This window comes from Emydura macquarii, unplaced genomic scaffold (genome assembly GCF_026122565.2).
Source record: "Emydura macquarii macquarii isolate MOO-44397 ecotype Brisbane River unplaced genomic scaffold, CSIRO-AGI_Emac_v2 contig_1230, whole genome shotgun sequence".
Classification (NCBI taxonomy): Eukaryota; Metazoa; Chordata; order Testudines; family Chelidae; genus Emydura; species Emydura macquarii.
Window position 1 is genome coordinate 18,114,162 of NW_027131367.1, and position 24,114 is coordinate 18,138,275.

The 24,114-nt window shown below is 46.1% G+C and overlaps 1 protein-coding gene across 1 annotated transcript in view; it reads right to left on the reverse strand.

Annotated features, from left to right (window-relative positions):
* Positions 1–12,488: 12,488 nt before the first annotated feature.
* LOC137152906 (heparan sulfate glucosamine 3-O-sulfotransferase 3A1-like) overlaps positions 12,489–24,114 on the reverse strand; it is an 81,992-nt gene continuing 70,366 nt past the window's right edge. The window contains exon 2 of the mRNA XM_067547860.1: positions 12,489–13,163. Within this exon, the coding sequence (XP_067403961.1) occupies positions 12,545–13,163 (619 nt within the window). The 3' untranslated portion in view covers positions 12,489–12,544. The remainder of the gene's footprint in view (positions 13,164–24,114) is intronic.

Consider the following 24,114-nt stretch of genomic DNA (forward strand, 5'->3'; position numbering starts at 1 on the left):
AATGAGGTCCTGGGCCATCCCTAAGACTCCTAGGTGCTATAGTAATGCAACTAATACCTCATTAAACCCTCTCTATTAGGAGAAAACACAGACGCCAGCTGTAAGTGTGCAGAGAGCTTGGTAATTAGAGTAGTGACGTATTGTGCACATCCAGCCTATGAGACTCTTTTTTCCCCCATTGCCTTCAATTATGCACCCCCACGAGAGAGGGTGGATAGCAATGAGCAGTATAGAAAGTCTGTTGATTCTATTCCATAAGCCCTGAATGAGGGAGATAATATTTCCCAGCCAATACCGTTCAGTCATTTCCTTTAGCTGTTGCTTGCATTCCCCAAACCCTAGGCCTTAGTGCGAGAACAAAAGAAATTATCTGGAGCCAATACCAGCAACTGAGCCAGCTCCCCAACTGGTGTAAATCAGCATAACGCCCCGAATTTAATGGTGCTACGCTGATTTTCACCAGCGCAGGTTCTGGCCTACTCTGTCTGTCAAAGGACTTTTAAATATCGGGCCTTATGCTCCTCTCACGTCAATGTCACACCTGTAGACAAGGGCAAATATTGCAACTAATGTTAAAAAAAAGTAGAATAAAAAATGTTCATGCAGAATGATGCAAAAATGAAAAAGGCAGTGGCTCAATTTTTGTTTCCTTTGCGCGTCCTCTTTATGTCAGGGGAGAGCCCCGTAGGAAGTCGACATGTGGCAGACCTATGATACACACTATAATTCTGAAATAATTTGCTTCTTTCTTTCAACAAAACCCATGAGTTAGGGCCCACAAACATTCAGGGGAAGCAGTTGACAGGTTGTGGCTAGGGAATACTAACACGATCACTGTCATAACAAGCTGCATTTAAAGTGCTGTGATGTCCAGTATTACCAAGCCCAAGTGTTCAAAAATCACGCGTGTTAAAAAGAATACATTTTGGGCTCTGTTTAACCTGCTGGTTTTTGAGTCTTTTGGGTATCGGGAGGCAAGCGTTCAAGAATTTCTCCACAACCACGAGGGCTAGCAATTTGCTTTTTAAAATGGAGATTCTTATAGAATCATAGGACTGGAGGGCACCTCAAATGGTCATCTAGGCCAGTCACCTGCACTTATGGCAGGGCCAAGCATTATCTAGACCATCCCTGACAGGTGTTTGTCTAAGTTGCTCTTAAAAATCTCCAGTGATGGAGCTTCCACAGCCTTCCTAGGCAACTTATTCCAGTGCTTAACTACCCTGACAGGAAGTTTTTCCTAATGTCCAAACTAAACCACCCTTGCTGCAATTTAAGCCCATTGCTTCTTGTCCTAGCCTCAGAGGAGAACATTTTTTCTCCCTTCTCCTTGTACCAGCCTTCTATGTACTTGAAAACTGTTTTCATGTCGCCTCTCAGTCTTCTCGTCTCCAGACTAAACAAATCCAATTCTTTCAATCATCCCTCAGAGGCCATGTTTTCTAGACCTCTATTCATTTTTGTTGCTTTCTTCTCTGAACTTTCTCCATTTTGGCCACATCTTTCCTGAAATGTGACGCCTAGAACTGAACACACTACGCCAGCTGAGGCCTGATCAACGCCGAGTAGAGCGGAAGAATTACTTCTTGTGTGTTGCTTACAACACGCCTGCTACTGCATCTCAGAATGTTTGCTTTTTTTTGCAACAGTGTGACACTGTTGACTCATCTTTAGCTTGTGATCCGCTATGACCCACCAGCTTTCTTTCTGCAGTACTCCGTCTCAGGCAGGCATTTCCCATTTTGTATGTGTACAACTGATTGTGCCTTCCTCAGTAGAGTACTTTGCATTTGTCCTCACTGAATTTCATCCTGTTTACTTCAGACCATTTCTCCAGTTTGCCCAGATCATTTTGAATTTTAATCTGCTCCTCCAAAGCCCTTGCAACCCCTCCCCGCTTGGTATCGTCCACAAACTTTATATTCATATGACTCCAAAAGCCGAGGTCGAGCGTCACAATAACAATCCTAAGATTTGGTCACACAGAAAAACTTTAGGGAATACTTTAGTAAGAAAGCTCATTTGCGATCATGTCACTAGGGTGAGTTGAAAATTTTCCATCAAAAAAAGCTTTGACAGAAAATTGGATTCTTGATTAAATGAAAATGTTTGTGAACGGTATCTGATTTCATCAAAAAAAATCTCAACCCCCCCCCCCACCACCCTTTTTCAGTGCATGGCTGAAAACTTTTCAGGTGATTTTTTTGCCAAAAAGTTAAATATTATGCAGAACCCAACCCCCTCTTCCCATTTTCTGACCGGTGTTAAACGTCACCAAGATTTTCAAACCTGGTGTCTAAGGTTGAGCTCCTATTTCGGTAACTAAAGCCCAGATTGATAAAGGTATTTAGGCTCCGAAGGCCCAGTCTACACTAAAAAATTAGGGCAACCCATCTGCAGTGCTCAGGGGTGTTGATTTTTCACACCCTTTAGCGACACAGTTAAACTTCGCTAACCTCTGGTGCAGAATTCTTTCATTGCCCTAGCTACTGCTCTCAGGGAGGTGGATTCCCTATGCCGATGGAAGAACCCCTTCCATCAGTGCAGGCAGTGTCTACATTGAAGCACGAGAGTGGCACAGCTGCAGCATTGTAGCATTTCAAGTGTAGACAACCCCTAACTCCCAGCAAGTGGCTTGCTTTTTCAAAAGTGCAGAGCACCCAGCAGCTCTCGTTGACTTCGCAGGGCTTTAGATCAGTTCCTTGGCAACATGCAAGTTCAACATATCTGAAAATCAGGCCCAAAATAACTTGCCCCAGATCACAGATCGAGTCAGGAACTCAGGTGTCTTGGATCTCTGTCCCCTGCTATAACCATGAGACGACATCACCTCTTATTTGCAGTGTCACGCAGAGATTAAAAAGGGTCATGTCTGTTTGCATGCAAATAGCTTGGGTAATAAAGACTCTGAAGCGAGGTATGCAGATTATTATTTCATGGCTAAGCAGAACTAGTTCTTTATATTGTGTTTGCCATCCCATGTCAGAGCCTGCTGAATACCACACAATTCTTTCTTTCTTTAAACTAAACTCCCCCCTTACAATCTGGCTAGTGTTATTTGGGTGGAGTGCAGAACCCACATTGTTAAGTCCGGATAACAATAATTAAAAGAAAATAAAATCAAAGCAGCTCAGGAAATAAATGGAACTCTTTTCTGTAAAAGCCAAAAGATTATATTAAACTTCAGTGGTTTAATAAACTATTATGAAGTTTGGGAGCATATTTTTCCTGGGACTTAATCTGTTTATACATCTAAAAAAGTCAATAGAATATCACTTTACTTGACCACACAGCGAACCTGATATATCATGGCTGTGCTGCTGCATATGGTTCTTGGTTAAACGTTTCCACCTTGGGTTTCAGTTAATGGACCTGAAGTGGTGTATGGTCTTATGCCATGTGTGAAATCCTGGCTCCACTGATGTAGACTTTAATAGGGCCAGCATTTCACCCTTTGAGTCTTCACTGGAGCTGCACTGATTTACAGCCAGTAGGCCCTGACCTCAAGCAGGTCACTACACCTGTGTGTGTCTCATTTGTACGACTTCCTTAAATCACAGAAGGGTGGGAAGGACTAATTGCTTAATATCTGTGAGGCATTCAGGACCAGCATTTTCAAGGTATTTAGTTGCCTAAAGAGGCAGGTACGTGACTCGTGACAGAGCTGAGTGGAAGTTTTCATTCGGATTGACTGAAACAATTTGTGAATTGGGGGTTGGTTTTGGAGAATTGTTTCGGATGTAAAAGAGCTATTCCGCTATTGGAGATGTCTAAACGGTTTGTTTCAGCACTGCCGAAACAAAGCATTTTCACTTGTTTGTTTTGGAAAGACATTTGTTTCAGAATTTCCCTCCATTTTATTTTTAAAAACTCACATTTAAAAAAAACAAACAAAAAAAACCCCCTCAAAATCACAACAAAATATTTTATTTCAGGCGGACCAAAGCATTTCGGTCGCCTTTTCTCATCATTTCATTTTGCTGACATTTTTTTTGTTTCGAGTTGAGTTAAAACAATCCCCCCGGCCCCTAAATCAACAAATTTGTTAATCATGCAGTGGGACTGATTTCAATGGGAGTTAGACATCCATGCACTTTTCTAAATCCCATTAGGTGCCTCTGTCAGTGCCTAAATGCCTTTAAAACTCTGGCCAACAGCTGCTGAGTGCCACAGAAATGCCTATTTGGTATATAGGAAGCACAACAAATTTACACCAGTGAGAGAGAAGAATTCGGCCCTTGTTTCACACATTTTATACAGCTGCATGTGCATGTGATCATTGTTGCTAAGAGAATTATTTTTTAAGTGAAGAAAACATATACAAAGGAATAATTTTCCATTTTGGAATATATCCTATACCTTCCCCCGCCATTGCATCAAAGCCATCAGCAAAAAGACATCACAGCCTCTCAATACCCGTAAACTTTATTAAATGTGTGCTTCTTCATTCTTAAATTAAATTAAAATCAATCTGTTTCATACAGAAATAGCACCAAAGAAAGGAAATGAGAAGATCACAAAGTAAAGGAAAACCAGAAAACATTATGTACAAACAAGAGATATTTTTTTCTATGTTTAAAAATACATGGCCATTTCCCCTACCTTTGAGTTCTAACTTGATATACTGTATGCTAACTTATGTGGGGTGAAAAGAGGAGGCTGGCGATCAGTTATTTAAAATAAATAAATAAAATTCAGGATATAAATGTCCATATACCAAGCACGTCATTGCTTGAACTATAACTTAAGGCTACATACCTCCCCCCTGGAATATCAGTTGCATTAAAATACAGGAGCCTCTTTCCTTGGAGTCCCATGACATATTGGTGTTTAGGTTCATTTCTAGTGTTTAAAATATTTGGATAAGCCAAATCCTTGTGAGGTTATTATATATCCCATGGCACAGAATTTAGTCCTTTGGACTAATGTTGATACAGCGGCTTTTTTTCCAGGAAATCACAACAACAAAAATCCTTTTAACACATCAGTGGAAAGGTCACAAACTGACCTGGTAAAGCAAGCCCCATTAGTCTGATCTTTGCAGAGCCAGTCAGCTAGAGCTTGGATCAGCAGGCTACCTTGATTCAGCAAAGCATTTAAGCATGTGCTTAGGGCCCAGCTTCTCAAAGGTGTTTCCCATTGATTTCAAAGAGAATTAGGCTCTGAGTTAGGCATCTCACAGCCTTTGAAAATCTGGGTCTAAATGCTTTGCAGAACTGGGATGGACTTAAGCACGTGCTTAAATGCTTTACTGAATTGGGGCCTCTGAGCCTGATCCAAAACCTATTGACATCAATGGAAAGATGCCTGTTGACTTTGAATCTGGCCCTTAGAGCATATGGAGAAGGAAAATGTCCTGGTATGGTTCTGTACCATTAGGCATGCTCAGTGCATCTGATAACAAAGCTGTTAGTTATTTAAAATCCTTGGGGGTCCAGTTCTGTACAACAGCATCACACCCATTTTACACCAGTGCATCATTATTATTGGTCATATTACAGTAGCGCCATGGAGCCTGTCATGGGCTGGACCCTTTTGCGCTAGGCATGTACAAACAGAGCCATGTCACTGATTTCAGTTAAGAGACTGATTTACAGTGGTGTGAATGGGATCAGACTGAGGTTAAGGGGAAGAGGCTTCAGTGTAACTGAGAGAAGACTATAACCGCCCCATGACACACCCCCCCCCCCCCCATACTGATACAGCTCTTTAAAGAGACACTGTGAAAGTCTAAAAGTTGCATATGGTCCAAAACACGAACCAAAACAAACCAAACCCTTATCTGGGCCCAAGAACACCTTCGCTTATTTCAATGGAAACATTTTTAAACACTATTTGCTTTTCACCACTAATTCCTCCCCCACCCTCCTTTACTCCATTGGGAAAATCAAACTCTTTAGGTCAATTCCACTCTCGATCTACAGTCAATTTCACTTTCCAGTTCCGCTCCACTTGCTCAGTATTGTTGATCTGGGAGTTCCCAACACAGCGGAACGTTTAAATTCATCCTATGCCCTCATTTAGGAATTTCAAAGGAGCCTAAGGGGCTTCAGTACTTTGGTCCCTGATCCTCAAAGGTATGCAGTGCCTAATGCCCAGTGATTTCACTTACATACCTTTCAGGATCTGAGCCTTAAATCTTATTATATTTCATTGGGATTTCAGGACCTAACTTTTCTTAGGCTACTTAGAAATCCTTAGTTGTTATTCATAATCAGTGAACTTTTCAAAGGCACCTAAGTGATTTAGGAGCACTGAAAGTCAACGGATAGGAAAGAGTTTCAAAGGTACAGATAACAGTTCGGTGCCAAGGGCTTGTATATACACCACGTTCACTGCAACTGGTAGAGTTAAAGCAGTATAACCTTCATAATACAGAACAGCGAGAGTCCTGTGGTACCTTAAAGACTAACAAATTTATTTGGGCATCAGCTTTCATGGGCAGAAACCCACTTCGTCGGTGTTAGTCTTTAAGGTGTCACAGGACTCTCACTGTTACCAAAAACAGACTAAGACGGCTACCCCTCTGGAACTTCATAATATAGACCCAGTTATATTAGTATAAAGACGCTCTATAGCAGTATAGCTATTCCTGTATTGGGAGGGCTGGATCAAGTCCACACTGGGAGAACCAGTATGGACTGAATCCAGTGTGGACTGTATTGGGAGGGCTTTTAAAATGTTTAAATCCCCTATGCTTTTCTCTCTGTCTCCTCAGCAGTAAGACTGTCATTGATTCAGTGCTGCTAGCACACCACAGCCCTGGGGTAAAATACACCTCATCTCCAGTGCAGCGCATATACCTGGTTCATCCTCCAGAAGGTCCAGTGGAGTATCAGCACTAGGAGACTTGATCTGCAGCCCAATCCTGCAAATGCTGCTACGTGTGGCTCTTAGCACCACGAGTACAGGGAATCTCTCTCATAATCTTTCAAAAGGGACACAAGTGCAACCTCTGTCGTATCTTAGGTACATTAGACGGCACTGAGCACCCAGCCTTGGGCCTGCGTACGCACAAGAAAAAGCAGCAAGGAGCCAAACAATTTAAAAAGAAAATTGGGGGGGAAAAGAGGGGGTGCTTTTGCCCCAGAGATTCCATGGTAAGCACTAAGCAGGACTGGAAAAGGTTGCCAGCTCTGCCCCATGATCAGCAGCAGTGAAGTGGTTAATGACTTGGGTTCGGGACGTTTCCAGAGGCCCATTCTCCCAGGCAGTTTGGCATTTTAACAGTACATAAGCTGCAGCAGCTCCTCACCCAAAGACAAGACGCAGCTGGTGAGTGACAGGGACAGGAAAGGGGGAAGAAGGATGCCTCGCAGGAGGACAAGGCAGAGCTGGGCAGAGAACGATGATTCCAGAGAAGATTTTGGGTATTTCACAATAGAGGGACTGGAGCCCCACTTCTGAGGCAGACCCCCTGGCAAGCTGCCCTGGCTGCCAACAAGCTGGGAATCTGGGCCCCCCACTAGCCTGCCAGGTGGGCAACCAAAGAGCTAGATGAGCAAGCGGTTGGTATCAGCCATCTTTCTACCAGTCTCTAGCCACATTAAGAGCTGTACTGCTGTAACAACACTGGTTAAAAAACATCACACCCCAACCAACAGCTAGACTGGGACAAAATGTGTGTCGTGAGCAAGCCACACTCTCATTGAGACACAATGGGCGTTAGGTGCCCACGTGTGCCTGTGTCACTCTCCCCCCAAGGCACTTAGGTGCTTTTAAAAAAACCCACCTATTAGTTTTATGAAACTTTTTTGTTTTGCAACAAAGCCTTATTTTTGGCCCTCAACTACTTGCCTGTGTCCCTTTTAAATAATGGCATTCGCTCAGTAAATAAGCAGGTAGTTTAGTTCCCTCATTGGGTGTCATAAGGACTTTTGCCTCCCATAAGCTTTCCCAAAGGTTAGGAGACGAACCTTGCACCGAGATTAATGATACATCCCTGCACCTTTATCTTTTCATTGCAATTTGTTCCAATGTTTCCCAAGAACTGCTTTTGTTGCACAGCTATTAATACTCAGTCTGATCGCAGCAGACATCATGATCAAGGCAATTAACACTGTATTTAAAAAAAAAAACCCCAAAACTGGTCCTTGATTCTGTTAACAAATGATTCAAACTGGGATTGTCAGTGTTCTCAAATGGAGATAATGGCTTATGAGTGATCCAAGGCACTGAGCCTGGGAGGCAATCAGGGGAAAATGGAAGGGCCTGACTGATTTTTTCACTGTGTGGGGAGGAATAGCAGAGAGGCTGCTTACTGGAGTTCTTAGGAAGCCATCGTTCTGGGTCCTGCAGCCGCTACTGGGCTAAATTCAGAAGTGGCTTTAAGTTAGAAGGACTTTTGGTGTAGTTTATGCCTCCTTCTGACCGCCCCCCCAAACTGTAGATTCTCTACCTGTTAATACACTGCCATAGGAGGTCTGTGTGCAGCAGGTGTAGCCATACCTGAGCTAGCTTTAATTTAGAGAGTGTGAGTGCCCAGAACCGGGAAGTCGCAGCAGCACAAGATCCCTGGGGGCCGTACAAGCCCGGGTAGTTACTTGGGTGGCTGACCTGTGCGGGCACAGCTTCATTGCAGAATAAAACCAGCTACGTGTGCTGTAGTCACATCTCCGCTGCAGTGCAGATGTACCCTCAGACATGGCTAGGAGAGGCTGAGAAAATGTAAATGAGTAGGAGATTTCAGAACCACCTCAGGGGTTTAGGAGCACAAATCCTATTGGCTTTCGATGCAACCTGTCTTCCTATGTCCCCGAGGGAAGTCTGAAAACCCCACCCAGGAAAGCTAAGTTAGTGTATGGGAGCCTAATTTACATTACCTTACAAATCATCTCTGGCGTTGGTGGCTCGGATAAACCAGGCTGCAAAATGACACAGAGATTTGTTATCTGCCTCAAGAACTTGCCGCTCAGGGGACTCTTGCTATAGGACTCACCAGTATTGAATAAAATGTTCAGCCATTATAAATATTGTAAAAGGCGTATATATTCCACTGACAGGAAGTGCAAAGTTCAATAGATTCCCTGTTGTAGAGTATTGCAGCTTTGGGGAGGGGAGAATTAATATAAATAATCTGAGTGAGCTTTGTACACGCGTCAGAGCTGTCTGGAAACACAATCTAATAGCCACATTTCCAAGCGAGGGCTTTCATTTCCCTTCAGTGTGTCCTGTGCATTGGAAATGCCTAAGCCCCATAAATACTGTAGCCCTCTCTTTAAAAGCAAGAGGAATTGGCACCAGACCTCCAGAGCGCCTTTCCAAACTGCTCGGTATGGGGAATGGGATTCTCAGGTGCTTGGTTTTCATTCATCTGAACGGACGTGGTATGGTCAAAACCAAAAAGCCACAGCTTGAAAACTTCCAGATGGTTTTTTTCAACTAGGGTTCTGATCTGAGGCCCACTGAAATCAATATGAACCTTTCCACTGACTTCAGTGGGTTTTGCATTGGGTTGAAACACTTGAATGGGGCAAGAGTTTCACACACACACACTGAAAAAAGCTCTGGATAATAGAATCAGGTATCTCTGACCGCTTCAAGCCTTTGGTGAACTTCAAAATGCATCCATTTCTCACCCCTACAAGGAACCAGCCACTTCTCTGCTGTTCGGATTAACCACTCTGACATCCATGGAGGAGATGTCTTTGCCCAGCAAGAGTCGAGCCTTGGAACTAGAGGTGTAAAATGGCATGATCACACGGGGTGCACAATATACAGAGATGGATGTTCAAAGAGCAACACTAGCAGGACAGCTGTAACCAAATCAGTGGACTGAATGAAACAAATCAATTGATTCATGTAGCTTCAATTTTCAGGTGAAGCAATGATAAGTATTCAGTCTTAATAGCAAGGCAGAAATTGTAATTATCAATCACTTGACCTGACTCTCAGCTAGCTGCCATTTTGAAACACTGGATCTGAAGTTTTCCAGGTCCCTACTGTTATCTTGCCAGCCAGCTGTTACTGGACTCTGGGTAAGAAAACCTGAGCTCAGACAAGACTTTATGAGGGCAACAGATGAGGGAAAGTTTTGGGGCCAAGGCCTTCAGAAAGCCCTGCCAACATTAACAAAGTGACTTTAATTAAATTGGGAATTAGGGCCTGCAGGTGAAACCACCCGGGTTTGGTTCTGCAGAGGTGAGGGGGAAAGGCCTCTTGGAGCGCCCTGCATCCTCAGCACTGTTTAGGATCGTTCCTTAGGATGGTTAAGAACAAAGCTGCAAGGTGGAATCTGAAGTGGAGTCAGGAGAGCCAGGAGCGGGTGCAAGGCCCATCTCTAACCTCTTTCTCGTTAAACAAACGTGATCGTGGTGGCAGATGTTGCATTGACAGCTCTGGACACTAGACTGTTTTCTTTACCTTCGGAACAGGTAGGCAGGAACGGAGGGACCAGCTGTGGGGCTAGAGGGCAATTTCACACGCATCACCACCTTGACCTCTCCGCTTATCAACTCATTATGCCCCTTCAAATCCCTCCTTAACTTTCTCCTCTGTTGTGATGCCTCAAAAAATCTGGACAAGAGTCAGGCAGCTGGCATGCTGGGACCACTGCTTTTCATGCTGACCAGCATGGGCTCATTGCTACCTAGTCCTTCCCTCTATGTCTTTGGCTGTTGCCTCTCATCTTAGACAGTAAACGGCTCGTGGCAGTGATTGTCTTTTTGATCTGTTCAATAGAGTCCTGATCCATGATTGGGGATCATAAGCACTACTGTAACACACCTAATAATAATGTACAGAGCTTCGCACAATGGGGTTCCCTTCTGATTGGGCGCCTAGGCACTAATATAAATAACAATTAATCTAATGAGACTGCTGACAAAAGGGGCCAGATCTGAGCACCTGCCTAATTAAAAGGATATTTATCACCAATTCACCTTATACAAGCCACAAAATAGCTGTCGGATGGTGACAAGAATCATGGCAAAGAATGGAGGATTGTTTTGTTAACATATTAAAAAAACAAACCAACCAACAAACCTTACAGAACCAACCCTCTCGGTCCTGTTTTCTCCCCTAGAAGAGTGCTGCCATTTTGTTCGCCTCAGCACGGGGTTCTCGTCACTCTCTTGCAAACAGGGATTCCCTTTCCTCGCTGGGATTTTTTTCAAATGAACCTTTGCTCCAACATTTTCTCTTCTGAGGTTTTTCTGAAGTCAACAGGGCCTTGTCCAACACATTCCTGAAAGTGGCTTAGCAGGGTACCTCACACACCTCCTCTCCCCCAACACTGACTCTTTCCATGTGCAGTATATTCTTGAATCCGGAATAAGAGGGTATCCCCCCCCACTTCCCCAGTGACTCCCTTAGTATGATGCCCCCACAAAGTCCACAACCTCAAGCTTTACAGAAGACAGCCAGAGGGAGGCATGTTGGCTTTGTGAAGTTTCTGAACGGGAATCTTGAAAAGGGTGGGTGATCTATGAAACAGCAACAGGGAGAGAGGACAAGTGACAGGGGAAGCTGCTTGGGAACTGGTGGGCTGGACAATGACCTTTTGATTACACTGAAATTTTCATGTCAAAAGATCAGTTTTGGTCCAAACCTCCCCCCCCCACCGCTTTCTGCAATCCAAAAACAAATTGTTTGTTTAATTTTTTTTAAAAAACTGGGTTTTTACCAAATGCTGAAAAATGCTTGGGTTTTGGTTGCTGGAATATGTTCCACTTTTTAGGACAAAAAGCCCAAAAATTTCAAAGAAAAATTGATAAAAAAGGGAAGAAAAACATTCTGATAAAAATTTTTACAGGAAAAGGACTGTCCTGACCAGCTTTGGGATGTTCAAAAATGAATTAGGCATTTAGGACCCTAAGTCCCATTTTCAAAAGTGATTAAGGATACATTTTTAAAGGCCTTTGGGCACCTCCCATGGGAATTAGGCACCTGAATACATTTAAAAATCTGGTCCCTAGTTACCAAGGCCTAGATTTTTGAAGGTATTTAGGTGTTGCTGTGCTCAATGCTGCTATACCTAACTGATTTGGGAGCCTCAATCTTATTGACTGACAATGGGATTTTGGCTTTTAAGTGCCTAAATCCCTTTTGATAATGAGACTTAGGTGCTTGTCAGTTAGGCATTGCAAGACTAAGCACAGCAACACTTAAATACCAAATTGGGGCTTTAAATTCTATTGACTTTCAGTGAGAGTCGAGCTCCTCTAAGTGCCTATGTTGCTTTTGAATTTGGAACTTAGGATCCTAAGTCACTTAGGCACATTTGAATGTTGCTCCTCGACTTTTCTACAGACACTGTGTCAAATCCTGGAGCCACTGACATGAGTGACCAGGGCCCTGTTGACTTCAATAGCACCAAGCTTTGGCCCACAGCCTTCTTGCCCTGTCCGTGGAAGCAGGCACCACTCCACTGCTAGTAGAGGAAAGAAAACAAACCAAGCAGTGCCATCATGTCAAAAGGAACAAACAGAACGGAGAGCGTTTTCAGCACAATTCTTACATTTGTGTGTTTTTTCCCCTCTCTACTGATATGTAAAAAAAATATATATTATATTATATCTTTTCTTAAATTATTCTTTTCTCAGCCTCAGTCCCAGCCGAAGTCGTGCCCAGTCATCTGGTAGAACTTCATGTTGAAAGGCCTGTAGAACTCCCGCAGTCTCTGCACCACCTCGCGGTCTATGTTGGGGTGGGTCCTGCCTTTCGTTTTCCCCAGGCAGTGGGGTTTGCTGCTGCCTTCCGCCTTCTTCAGGCACGGGAAGCCCTTGGTTTTGTTGAAATAGAAATGTTTGTCCGTGATGATCCTCTTGAGGCCCAGAAAGTCCTGGACCCTGCCCAGCTCCCCGGCGGGGTCGCTGATCAGCCTCTCCCCACTAACAAAGAGGATCTGCCCAATGGGGAAGTAGAGGAGCCAGTTCTCCAGGTGCTTGGCGTAGATGCCGATCTGGATGGCGCTCCAGGAGGTGTCGATCAGGCCTGTAGTCCTGTTTTTGAAGGTCAGGCTCTCAAAGGTGGGGATATCGGGCTTCTTCGAGAGAGTCTGCGTGTAATCGGAGATGGCTCTGGTCACGGGGTCCCGCACCACCACGATGAGCTTGGTGCCCTTCGACATGGCGGAGATTCGAGCAGGCGCTTCCTTGGTGACGAAGTAGCTGGGGGTTTTCTCCATGGTGATCTGCCCATCGAGGGTTCTGGGCATCAGGTCCCTAATCGGGAGAGAGAGAGAAAACACATTAGTGCAGAACATCATTGGGCCTGAGACACACGAGTCCAGAGCACAGTATGGCCCAGAGGATGATGACCTGGGAATGGGCAACAAGGTACAAGGTTTCCTGGTGACCAAGGAGTTAACTCCACCTCCTCCTGCACAGCTGGTGAAGGGGAAGGATGCTCCTGCCCTGATTCAGCAAGGTACTTAAGCACAGGCCTAATTTCAAGCACATCAGCGGTCCTATTGACTGCACTGGGACTGCTCGGTTCTTCAAGTGAGACACATACTGAGAACTTGCTGAATCATGGCCTACAGGCGGCTCTTTGGGAGACAGAAGGGAAAGCTGGGCTGCACAGCAAGGGTCATGGGACAGGGTTGAACCCCAAGTAAGGGAATTTCCCATTTGCTCTCTATTGCTTATGGTGACTTGATCTGTTGCTGTGATCTTACTGACCACAGCTGCATTGCTCCACCTGCATGTTCCTCCCTAACTGGTATGTCTGTTAAACAGTCCCATCTTCGCATGGCACCTCAGAGTTCCTCAGTAACCGAAATGCCGTGAGCGCATGGATTGCATCTCTCCAGCCATTCGATATGGAGTGTCCCAATGGCTGAGACAAGGACAATTCTACAGAAAGCTACCCGGAGAGCTAGGAAGGAGAGCTCGTCAACATGAAAACACAAACACAACATCATACTAATGAAGTTAATGCAATAGGAAAAGTAACATCACCTGATGATCCATCTCCACGATTCCCCAGAAATACCCCCACTGGCTTTGGTGGGAGCTGGATCAGGCTCTTGGGGCTCGTCTACATGGGGAAATAGCCTGGAATAGCTATGCCATACTAGCTCCCCAGGTGAACACTCTTAGCTTAATCTGCTTTGGAAGGGGATTGAGCTAACCCACACAAACGCACTCGCAGTGCAGAAAGCAGACCAGAAACCGACCAACAGCACCAAAGAGAGGAGTGGATCAAGAAGCAGGTCAGTTTTGCTACTGCCCATTTATGTTCAATGGGACTAAATTCTAAAGGAACAAAGTCCAGGAGTTACTAGGGTTCTGGCTTCTCTGAGCACACTGTCTAGTGTCCCAGTGCCTCCAGGATCGCTCGCAATAACTTCTTACAACATTGCACAAGCAGCACATATCAAGGGAATTACTATATGGAGCAGTTTCTTGGTTTCCTTCCGTTACATAGACAGTATGTCATCACTGCATGAAAAGGTATGTTCTTAACCCGGATTAATATATCAGTGAAGACATGGCAACTCAGCTTTTAACTCAGGTTAGCAGCTCAATTTAAAGTCTATAGGGGAGCCTGGTTTGAACTCAAGTTGCTAACCTGAGTTAAAAGCTGAGTTACCTTTTTCTTTAACTTGAGCTAAGTGACGCACACATCTTATATCTGCAGTGAACACACACCCTGCGGGAGATGTGACAATACACTCATTGGGCCTGTCTCATAACAACTGATTTTCACACTGGTATCAGCGTGTACAGTAGAGGACAGAGCAGGGCCTGAGTCAGAGGAGATGGTATGAAAACATAGCAGGGAACTTTCAGAAAAAACTCAAACCTTCGCTTCCAACTGCACAGTAAGAACCAATTTAATCTATAAATTACTAGAGTCCTGTCCCTTTAAATTCCTCCTGGCCCACACTGGGATTTCCTGCCCTCTGGCTTGAATTCCATTGAATAACACTGAGTTCCTGTAATGAAGACACTCCCTTCCTGTAGGAAATGAAGAATTTTAAAGGGCCAGGACTATAAATCACTATCTTTTGGGGTTGTCCAGGAGACAGCACAATGGTTTCACCTAAAAATGTGCAATATTAGCCCTCTGACCTCAATGTTTTCCTCCTTCCCCTCCACCCAAAGAAATTCTACACTCCACCTTTCCTTCCTTTCCGTTCGTGAAATTGCCATCACCTTCAGTGAACTGGTGTGTAAAAGCAAAGGCAGCCTTTGCCTCTAAGATTTGAAAGTAATGTGCAAAAAGCCGGGGGATTCAGGGTTAAAGTTGCCCTTACAGATGCAACGCACCTTACTGGGCCTGAACTCTGTGACGTCTAAAAGCAAAGAATTACATATACTGGGCTTCTTAGGCAAGCAAAGCTTCCATTGATGCTAGTGGGAGTTTTGCTTGAGTAAAGACTGCCAGATCTGGTCCCATATTTGCTGCACTGCTTAGTCAAAGAGGAACGAACTCACAATACCAACCTGAACTCTGAGCTCCTTTGCATGAATCAGGTTAAGTCAGACTCATGCAAGTTGCCATGCTGGAGGTGACCAAATTACCCAGCTGGCTTTCTGAGGAGGAGGATGTTGGAAATTTTTTCAGGTTGTCTCATGGGGAAGACATTTTGTTGCCAGCATCACAGGGTGAATTGGTGTCAGAAACCTAAAGCCCAGTGCTCTTAACATGTGACACTGAGGCAGAAATTACACCCAACATGATCTACCCAATGAAATTACACCCAATGTGATCTACACAAATTGTGGGTGTGGAAATGATGCTGATCTACAAGATACTTGCACTGGGCAATAAACAGAACAAAAACAACTTCCGCTGGCCTCTCACACACACTTAGCCTCTGTCAGACACTAGGGAAAGGAACTGGTATCAATCATCCATTGCATGACTCACTTTCCCCAAGTCCAGGGGTATCTCACATATTAAAGAACAAACACAGGAAGCCGTATTAGCCTAAGGCTATTGAGTATTTGAAAGAGAGAAAGGCTGGTCCTGGGACTTGGGAAAGCCAGGTTCAATTCCCTGCTCCACCACAAGCTTCCCGGGTGACTTGGGAAAGTTACTTAGTCTCTCTGTGACTCAGTTCTCTGTCTGTACAATAGGGATAACAGCACAGCCCTGCCTCAGAGGGCTGTTGTGAGGTGCTGCAGGTAGTACAGGGAGGAGGGCATGGAAGAACCACAGGCGGCAGTTAGTTTCAGTCTGTAATGGTTAAGGCAAACAGGACTCAGGAGCAATCTGCGCGGAAGAGGAAATGGGCTCATTCCAGAGGTGATGTAAGCGTTATGTGCTGAGAAAAGGGTCTGAGTAAATATGAAGGAGGCTAAGTAAGCCTGGAGGGATTCTGAGCTCGTTATTTGTGTCATGGGAAGGGCCTAGAGACCACAAAGTGATCAGTCCCAACTGACTGTGCTAGGCACTGTATAGCTAAGTGGTAAAAGGCAGGCCCAAATGGAGTGACAACCTGAACAGACAAGGCAAAGGGTGGGAAGCGCCATTATCCTGATGCTACAGATGGGGAACTGAGGCACAGGAAGAAGAAGTGACTTGCCCAGGGTCACACACAGTCTGGGGCGCAGCAGGGATTTGAACCAAGAACCTCCCGAGTCCCAGTCTAGTAACCACAACATGATTCTTCCTGCTGCCACCATGGAGAGGCTGCAGGGAGTGAGCTGCACCATGTTAGTTCCCCTTCCACTCACACCACCTGCCACGTCACCTCTGAATCAGCCCAACGTCTGCAAAAGGCCAGCCATTCAAACGAACCCTTCCTGGCTCAAGTGAGCATCCACCTCCGATCCCCTTTTTGGCTCTTCTCGCTGCAAACAGCTGCTATCCGCTGTAAATGAGCCGTTTCTTCCCAGCGGAAACTGAAAATAAGCAGGACGACTGCTGCATGGGCAGCAAGTTTCATCTCAATGCAAGTAAGAGCTCTCAAAGAAACCACACCCCTTGCTCCTGAAACACGGGGCTCGTAATCAAACCAGCAACTGACCCCCACGCCTTGACCTCATTTTGGCATTAGTACGACAGTGCCAGGACGTACTGTCTCCCCGCCTATATTGCTGTTACTGTCTGGCAGTGGCAACATCTGGATTGGAAACCTGTGCAAAACACCAGCAAAATTAAAGCCATCGATCAAAAAAGGCCCCAACCAAAACCCAGGCTGAGTTGTTAGGTTACAAATGAGACAGAAACAACTGATTGTGTTTAGAGGAATGTTTTTGATTGCGTGCCCTGTGTCACAGACGCTTGTGTAGCGTGCAAAGAACTGGTCCTTGACAAGCCTGCGGATTAGTTGTAGCCAGCTGGACAAGGCGGTTTTTGTGAAATTGCATCAGTGCCTATTTCACAGGTCCTCTCTTGTCCCCCTCCAGTTTGGAAGTTTCGCAATGGAAGGGCAGGTCTAACTTACACGCTAGGACCTGAGAGACAAAAACCCAGGACATCCGGGATGACGCTGGGTCCATAAAACAGGAGAGCTGGTGGCATGGACTGAGCGTCCTTACAGATTTCCCAGGATAGCTACCTCAAAAACGGGAGGATCCTGGGAAAAACAGGTCAGATGGCAACTCGGCAGGCTGCAGAAGTAGAGTACAACATGAGCCCCAGACGGGAGAGTGTCATTGATGGCTGCGTGCGCACTCTCCGATGGTCACATGCAGGCTCCCCAGCTGCCTTAATACCTCCACTGAGCCACATTCCTAATTCCCTTAAAGGAGTCTAAGGAGGGAAGGTCTGCACTAGAAGCGCTACATCGGCACAGCTGGTGAAGATGCTCTGTGCCGCTCGCCCACCGGCATAATTCCTCCAGCTCTGCGAGAGGCAGACATAGTCCCGCCGACATAGCGCCGCTGTGGACAGAGCTTAGGTGGCTGTAACTTGCATCTCTCGGGGGAGGTGACTTTTTCACACCCCTAAGCGATGTAAGCTGGCTTCCCGGAGTCTTGTGTCCATTCAAGAGTATGAGGCACTCGGACACTCTGGTAATGTTACCATATAAGCGCCTTGTAATAGTATAAGTACCTTGGATGAATGGATGCGTGGGCAGAACTCATCTCACTGATTTCATGTCTCCATTGAAATGACACTCAACACTCCAGTCTCTTCTCTGCTGCCCACAAGCAGCTAAGTATGAGCAAGATCGCGCCAGCAGCAGCCAGTCATGCCCCTTTTTCAGCTGTCTGCACCTCCTCTCACACTTTCTTACTGCATTTTAATGACTGTGCATCATGTGACTGGAATGAACGGCCCATGGTATGAAATTAAACCGCGCTGTGTTTCTGTCGTGTAGCACAGTTCTAGGTCCGAAGCTTTTTGGAGCAGGGGCTGTCTCTTTGCTCTGTGTTTGTAGCATGACGGGGTTTTGTTCCATGACTGGGTCTTGTTCCATGACTGGGGCTCCTCGGCATTATGGCAACACAAATAATAAATGCTAAAAAGAAGTTGCAGAGGCTACATTACAAGCTTCTGTGGTTCTCTGTTGCATGGTATGTTTAGGTTCCCACCTGCACTGTTATCCCCTTTGTACAGATGGGGACCTGAGGCCCAGCGAGATTAAGGGTAAAATTTTCAAATGTGCCTAACTGAGTTAGGAGCTTAAATCCCATTTTCACAAGTGACCTGGGCACTTACTTAGGTGCCTCAGTACCTTTGACAACCTGGCCCAAACAATGCACATAGGTGCTTGGTGGGATGTCCAAAAGCACTTAAGCAGGCTATGCAACCAACTCCCATTGATTTCAAGTGCCTGGAGTCCAGGGGTTACGTGAGGATCTCAGCTTCCTTTTTTCTTTTTATTAAGATAAAGGGTGTTTCTAGCCCTCACTATTATAAAGAGAAGCTTGAGGACTTGACCCGGGTGCCACCTAAATGGGCAAGAACACAGAAGGGAAAGCAAACAAATCTGACATTTACTACTTTTAGAAACAAATCTCATGATTTTTAAGCCAATCTCATAATTTTCTGGGGCCTGGTTCATGATTTTTGAGCGCTGGGGTTGGCAATACTGCAAGCTACCTGTCTCCTGTTACCCAGAAAGGAACAAGACTGGCGGACAGGTTACAGACTCTTTGGCATTTCTAGGACTTTGCCTTGGATACAACACAACACAGGAATCGCCAGAGGGGCTCAAATCAGTGGTCCACCCAGTCCAGTACCTTGCTTCCGACAGTGGCCTATTTGAAGCATTTCAGAGGAAAGTGCAATAAATCCTACAGTAGGTGGTTATAAGCAAGCCTCCAGGGAAAGCTCCTTCTTGACCCTCATCAATTGGAGGCTGCCTGATGCCCTGAAGCATGGGGGTTTGCCCTCAGGCATGGGGAGGACACTACCAAAGGCAGCTGAGTTACATGGGTTTGACACCCATCCCTAAACCATGAAACTGATTTAAATGAGAATCTCAACTGACGGCTGCAGGGGGTTCTTTCAGCTCGAATGCAAATTTTATGGCCAACGCAAGCTATAAACTCCTTGGGAGTGTGGGTGGGTGGGATGGAGGAGGCGGGGTTGATAATAGAAATGATGACTCACCCCTAAGGTTGCAGTGGGTCCAGATGTAACAAAATAAACTGAGAGCTCCCGCCAAAGCAGCAGTGATAATTACCAACATTTGCTAATACTGCACACATTTAACTAGCCCAATAGCTGTACAGTGCCCCCCCCCCACACCCCCGCAGCAATTCTAGGGGAGCACACATTACCACCCACATTCATACGCTCCACACAAGTGTGTATAACAAATCTATTCATGTGCACACAGATGACAAAACACCACTGAGCGTGGTTCACCGTGCAGAGGTGACATACAGGAGGCTCGAGCACCCCGTGCTAAATGCAAACCCTTCGTCACGCCCTAAAGGGAAGACACAGGTCTGCAGGTGGCTTAGCTGCCCGTCACAACCGCCTGACTTGCCTCTCACGGCCGGCTAGGCCCGGCCCTTCAGGATAGCCAAGCTCCCCGGTGAAGCTGGGAGGCAGACAGCCCCTCGCAGGGCCAGGGGAGAGAGGAGGAGGCAAAGAATATTTTAAACCCCAAGTGTAACCCCACGTAAGTCAATGGCTCCATTGAGGCCACTTGGTTCCACTGGGACAGGACACACTGAGCTTGTCAGTAAATCAACGTGACTATCTGGGATCAGCAAAGGAAAGGGCTGATTGAAATGGCAGCCAACCAAGGCAAATTAAAAGATTTGCTGACTTCTGTTTGTGTTCTGATAACTTGCAATCCCAACTGCGTCTTCCCAGTCAGGAGATTAACCCTTTCTGTGACATCTTTCCAATACAAAGGCTTTCTTCAGCACTCAGAAACGAATATGCTCCTTTTCTGCTGGGGTAGGCAAGAAGAAACACGCTGGGAGCCACTGGGAATGCAGCACGACAGTTTTGGGGAGATTAATTAATTACAAAGGGCATCTTTCATGGACATCAGCAGTTGCCCAGAGGGCTCCGCAGACTGATGGCATCTGGATTTTATTGCAAAGGAGCCACTTGAAAAGACCAGCACCACAAAAATGTTTTGGCAAATGTGCTCACAAATGGTCTTTGCCAGAAGAAATGGGTTTTGTTATTTTAATTTTAGTGGGGCTCTGGGTCCTATTTAACTGCTTAATAGAAGAGGAAGATTTCCCTGAAAGGGAGCCTTGGGGATGCTCGTACTTATTTATATTCCGCCTTTTTCAGTTCACCAGCTCCTTCCTCCCGTCTCTGCAGGCTGGGTCCTCTTCCGAGCTTGAGCCTAGGAACTTTTCAGGAGCACGGTGGCTTGAGGAATCCCCCTGCAGTGCCTACTCTGAGGAATGCCACTGAGGCCAGGAGCGTGTCCCAAACCCAAGGCTGGGCATGCAGCCTATAGACAAAGAGAGTCTCCATTTGAGGGACACAAAGCCACTGAGATAAATCAATCCCTGCTGCAACTCCATGGACTTACACCAAAGATGAATTTGGCTCAGGCAGGGTATGGGGTCTCCACCTGGAGATGGTAGCCTAACAGGACTGGGGTGGGGGCGCTGAAGGAGGGAAGCGTATGGCACAACACTTTCCCAAAGCCTTTTTCGGTTTTAACAAGAGGTCACAGCATAGAAAGCTGGAAATTTAGGCCCAATCCAAAAAACCCCATTGGTGACCGTTTTCCATTTGAACAATAAAATGGCTAACACCAAACTTGATGTGTAGTTCTGCAGCGAGAGCGTCAGCCATGAGCTAACCCAAAGTATCTCGGTGTTATAGTGGACCGGAGTTTGACCTTCCGACAACACCTCGAGAACACCCGCGATAAGGTCAGGTCTCGTGTCGTGCTTCTTAGGAAACGGCCGGAGCATCATGGGGCTCCAGTCCACGGACCCTACAAGCCTCAACAATTGCCTTGGTACATTCTGCGGCTGAATATTGTGTGCCAGTGTGGTCTCACAACAGCCATGCTAAAATTCTTGGTACTCAACTCAATAATGCCATGCGTCTAGCGCCAGTGATGCAGCCTCCACAGATCAGAAGAGCTGCTCAGACATCTCGCTTTCTTAATCACGTCAATGCAAACACGAGGATCTCCTTGCACGGTGACCTGCAGAACCCGCCAAAGACCAGATGAAAATCCTGCAATCCTCAATGGAACCACATCAAGACCCTTACACTCAGCTTCGATGCTGAGGCTTAATGGAGAGCCACATGGAGCGTTTTGACCGCTCAAAACAAACAGCTTGTCGTTGACCCTGCCGAGGAACCACCTGGTTTTGATTTAGGTGGGAAGGACTGGTACGGACTGAATCGCATCAGGGCACTTCATGGAAGATGGAAATGGAAAATGAAGCAAACACCTGTATGCAACTGTGGTCACCAGTCACAAACGACGGAGCACATCATATCTGAGTGCCCCCTTTGTTCTTTCACTGGGGGCCTGAAGGACATTTGCTTGCTCTGTTCTGTGGCAATGTGCTGGCTATCAAATCTAGATATCCATTTGTAGTCGTTGCTACCTACTCAAGCCACACGAAAGAAGAAGATAGCATAGAAAAGGCAAGAACCTGGGCCTAAGGAGTCAAGCTATCAGTTTGGGGACTATTAACTGGCTACACCCGTTATAGAACCCAGTCGATACACAGCTAGCAGTCATCACATGCCCCAGTGTTGTGATGCAATGACAATGACAATGAGATGCAGCAAAGACATCGGAGCAGAGGTATAGCCATTTTCTCCCGGATGAACATATGAGGACAGGCCTCCTTCACCTTGCAGACAGTAGGATCAATAATGCAAAGCAGCGCCCTTTTCCCATCCCAACCCCACTCCAAGGGGCATCAGGCATCCGAAAGGATGAAAGAGGTTTTAAATTCAGCCATTGACCAATGGAAGCAAAGCCTTCGTTTTACTGCATCTCTCCTCACCAGCCACTGCACAGCCACAAGGAGTTATCCAGCACATGGAATAAGCACAGTTCTGATGAGCAAGACAAGAAAAAGCCGGGAGCACGGCAGAATTTAAAGGAGTGCAACATCCTCTCTCCTCTTTCATCCGGACACCTGCTGCTCTTGTCCTACATGCAGCACTGAAACATCTGTGGCTTTGCAGCACAGAATCCATTCGTTCTTCTTCTACAACTCGACTGCAGCACAAGGCTTTTGAAAGGTACAGAGCTCCCTCCCTGTGTTGCACCAGGCTCGGCTGTTACAAAGACAGCCTCCTTAGGGAACTCAGGCGTTAATAGCAGGGGATGTGGTGAGTTCAGAGAGGGGGCTGTTAGGACAGGTACAGCATAGGTACTTTTGTAGTCCAGTGCTTTGTTCTTCTGCAGCTTCTTCTCTCTGAGCAGCTCAAAGCAATTTACAAACATGCACTTTCGAGCCCCTCGAGCAAATGGACACAGAGAGGTTAAAGCCCAAAAGCGTCCGCTGATTTGGAGTGTCCAATTGAGACGAGGGTCTGATTTTCTTCAAAACTAACGGCCAGAAGGCTTTGAGGCACCTAAAGATGCAGATAGACAATGAGATTTTTCAAAAGAGGGTGCCTAACTCCCACTGAAACCAATAGGAGTTAGGTGCATAGGCGCTTTTGATAATCTCACTAGGTGCCTACCTGCATCTTTAGATGCCTACATACCTTTAAAAATCTGTCCTGAAGAGCTTCTAGGTCCTTCCCATCCAAGGTGCAAGTGGGTGAGAGCTCAGTCTGACAGGATTACAGTCTGAGATGGCACAGCTCCCCCTTATCATCATTTGTCTAATTCTCACGTGAGATCATTTCTGTGGCCACAAAGTTACAACACTGGGCCTGATTTTCAAAGTTGCTCAGCACCCAAGAGCTGCCATTGAGAACAATGGGAGCTGCTGGGTGCTGAGGACGTCTGGCAATCTGGGTGCTGACATGGGAATGGTGGGCACTTTGGAAACTCTGACTCAGAGTATTTTCCAAAGGGGCCGTGGGCAAGAAGTCACACAGCACGTGTGTCTTCTGCCCTCTGCGCTGTATTCATTTTAGCAGGAACATATGTTTCAATGTAGATTTTACACAATCTCAGAAACACTCAGAAACATTTACAGCAGAAGGTAAATTTTTCTCCTCCCCAGCAAGCTTCTGCCATCAAATCCCGGCACTGCAACTGTCTCCGCATTGTCAGGGCTGGAAGGCTGGATGAAAACAGCTGCTGTTGCCTCCAGTTTCTTTTCGTCCTTTTACTCTAAGCAGGAAAAGCAGGTAGTGATTAGCAATAAAACGGGTGGAAGCGTCGCTGTTCTGGAGACCAGATCCCACCCGGCAGCGGTTCATTTCAAGCAGCAGCAGCAGCACCGGTGTCTGTGTCTCTCTCACAGATCTGACAGCCAGTGTCTGCCGCTTGTCTGGGAAATTAAGGAGAATTTGCCTCCCACAATCAGCCACTTTTCTCTTAATTTCAGCAGTCCACTTCCTGCCTCAAGACCTCCTTTGGCTCCTCTGCAGGGTGGGAAGGATTTAATACACTGGTGGACAGGATGCAGTGAGTGGTCCATGGCTCAGTCTAAATCTATCCAGGCCCCCGGTGCCTTGGGGAAGCTGAAGTGGATCCTGTTGCAAACCAAGCAGTGAGACAATGGCAGCTCCGTTCCAGGGCTCAGCTCCCTAAGCACTATGAATTCAAACGCAGGAAGCGGGAACAAATAAAAGCTGCTTTAACTACAACCATTGGTGTCAATGGACACTGACACGCATCAGGTGTCTGGG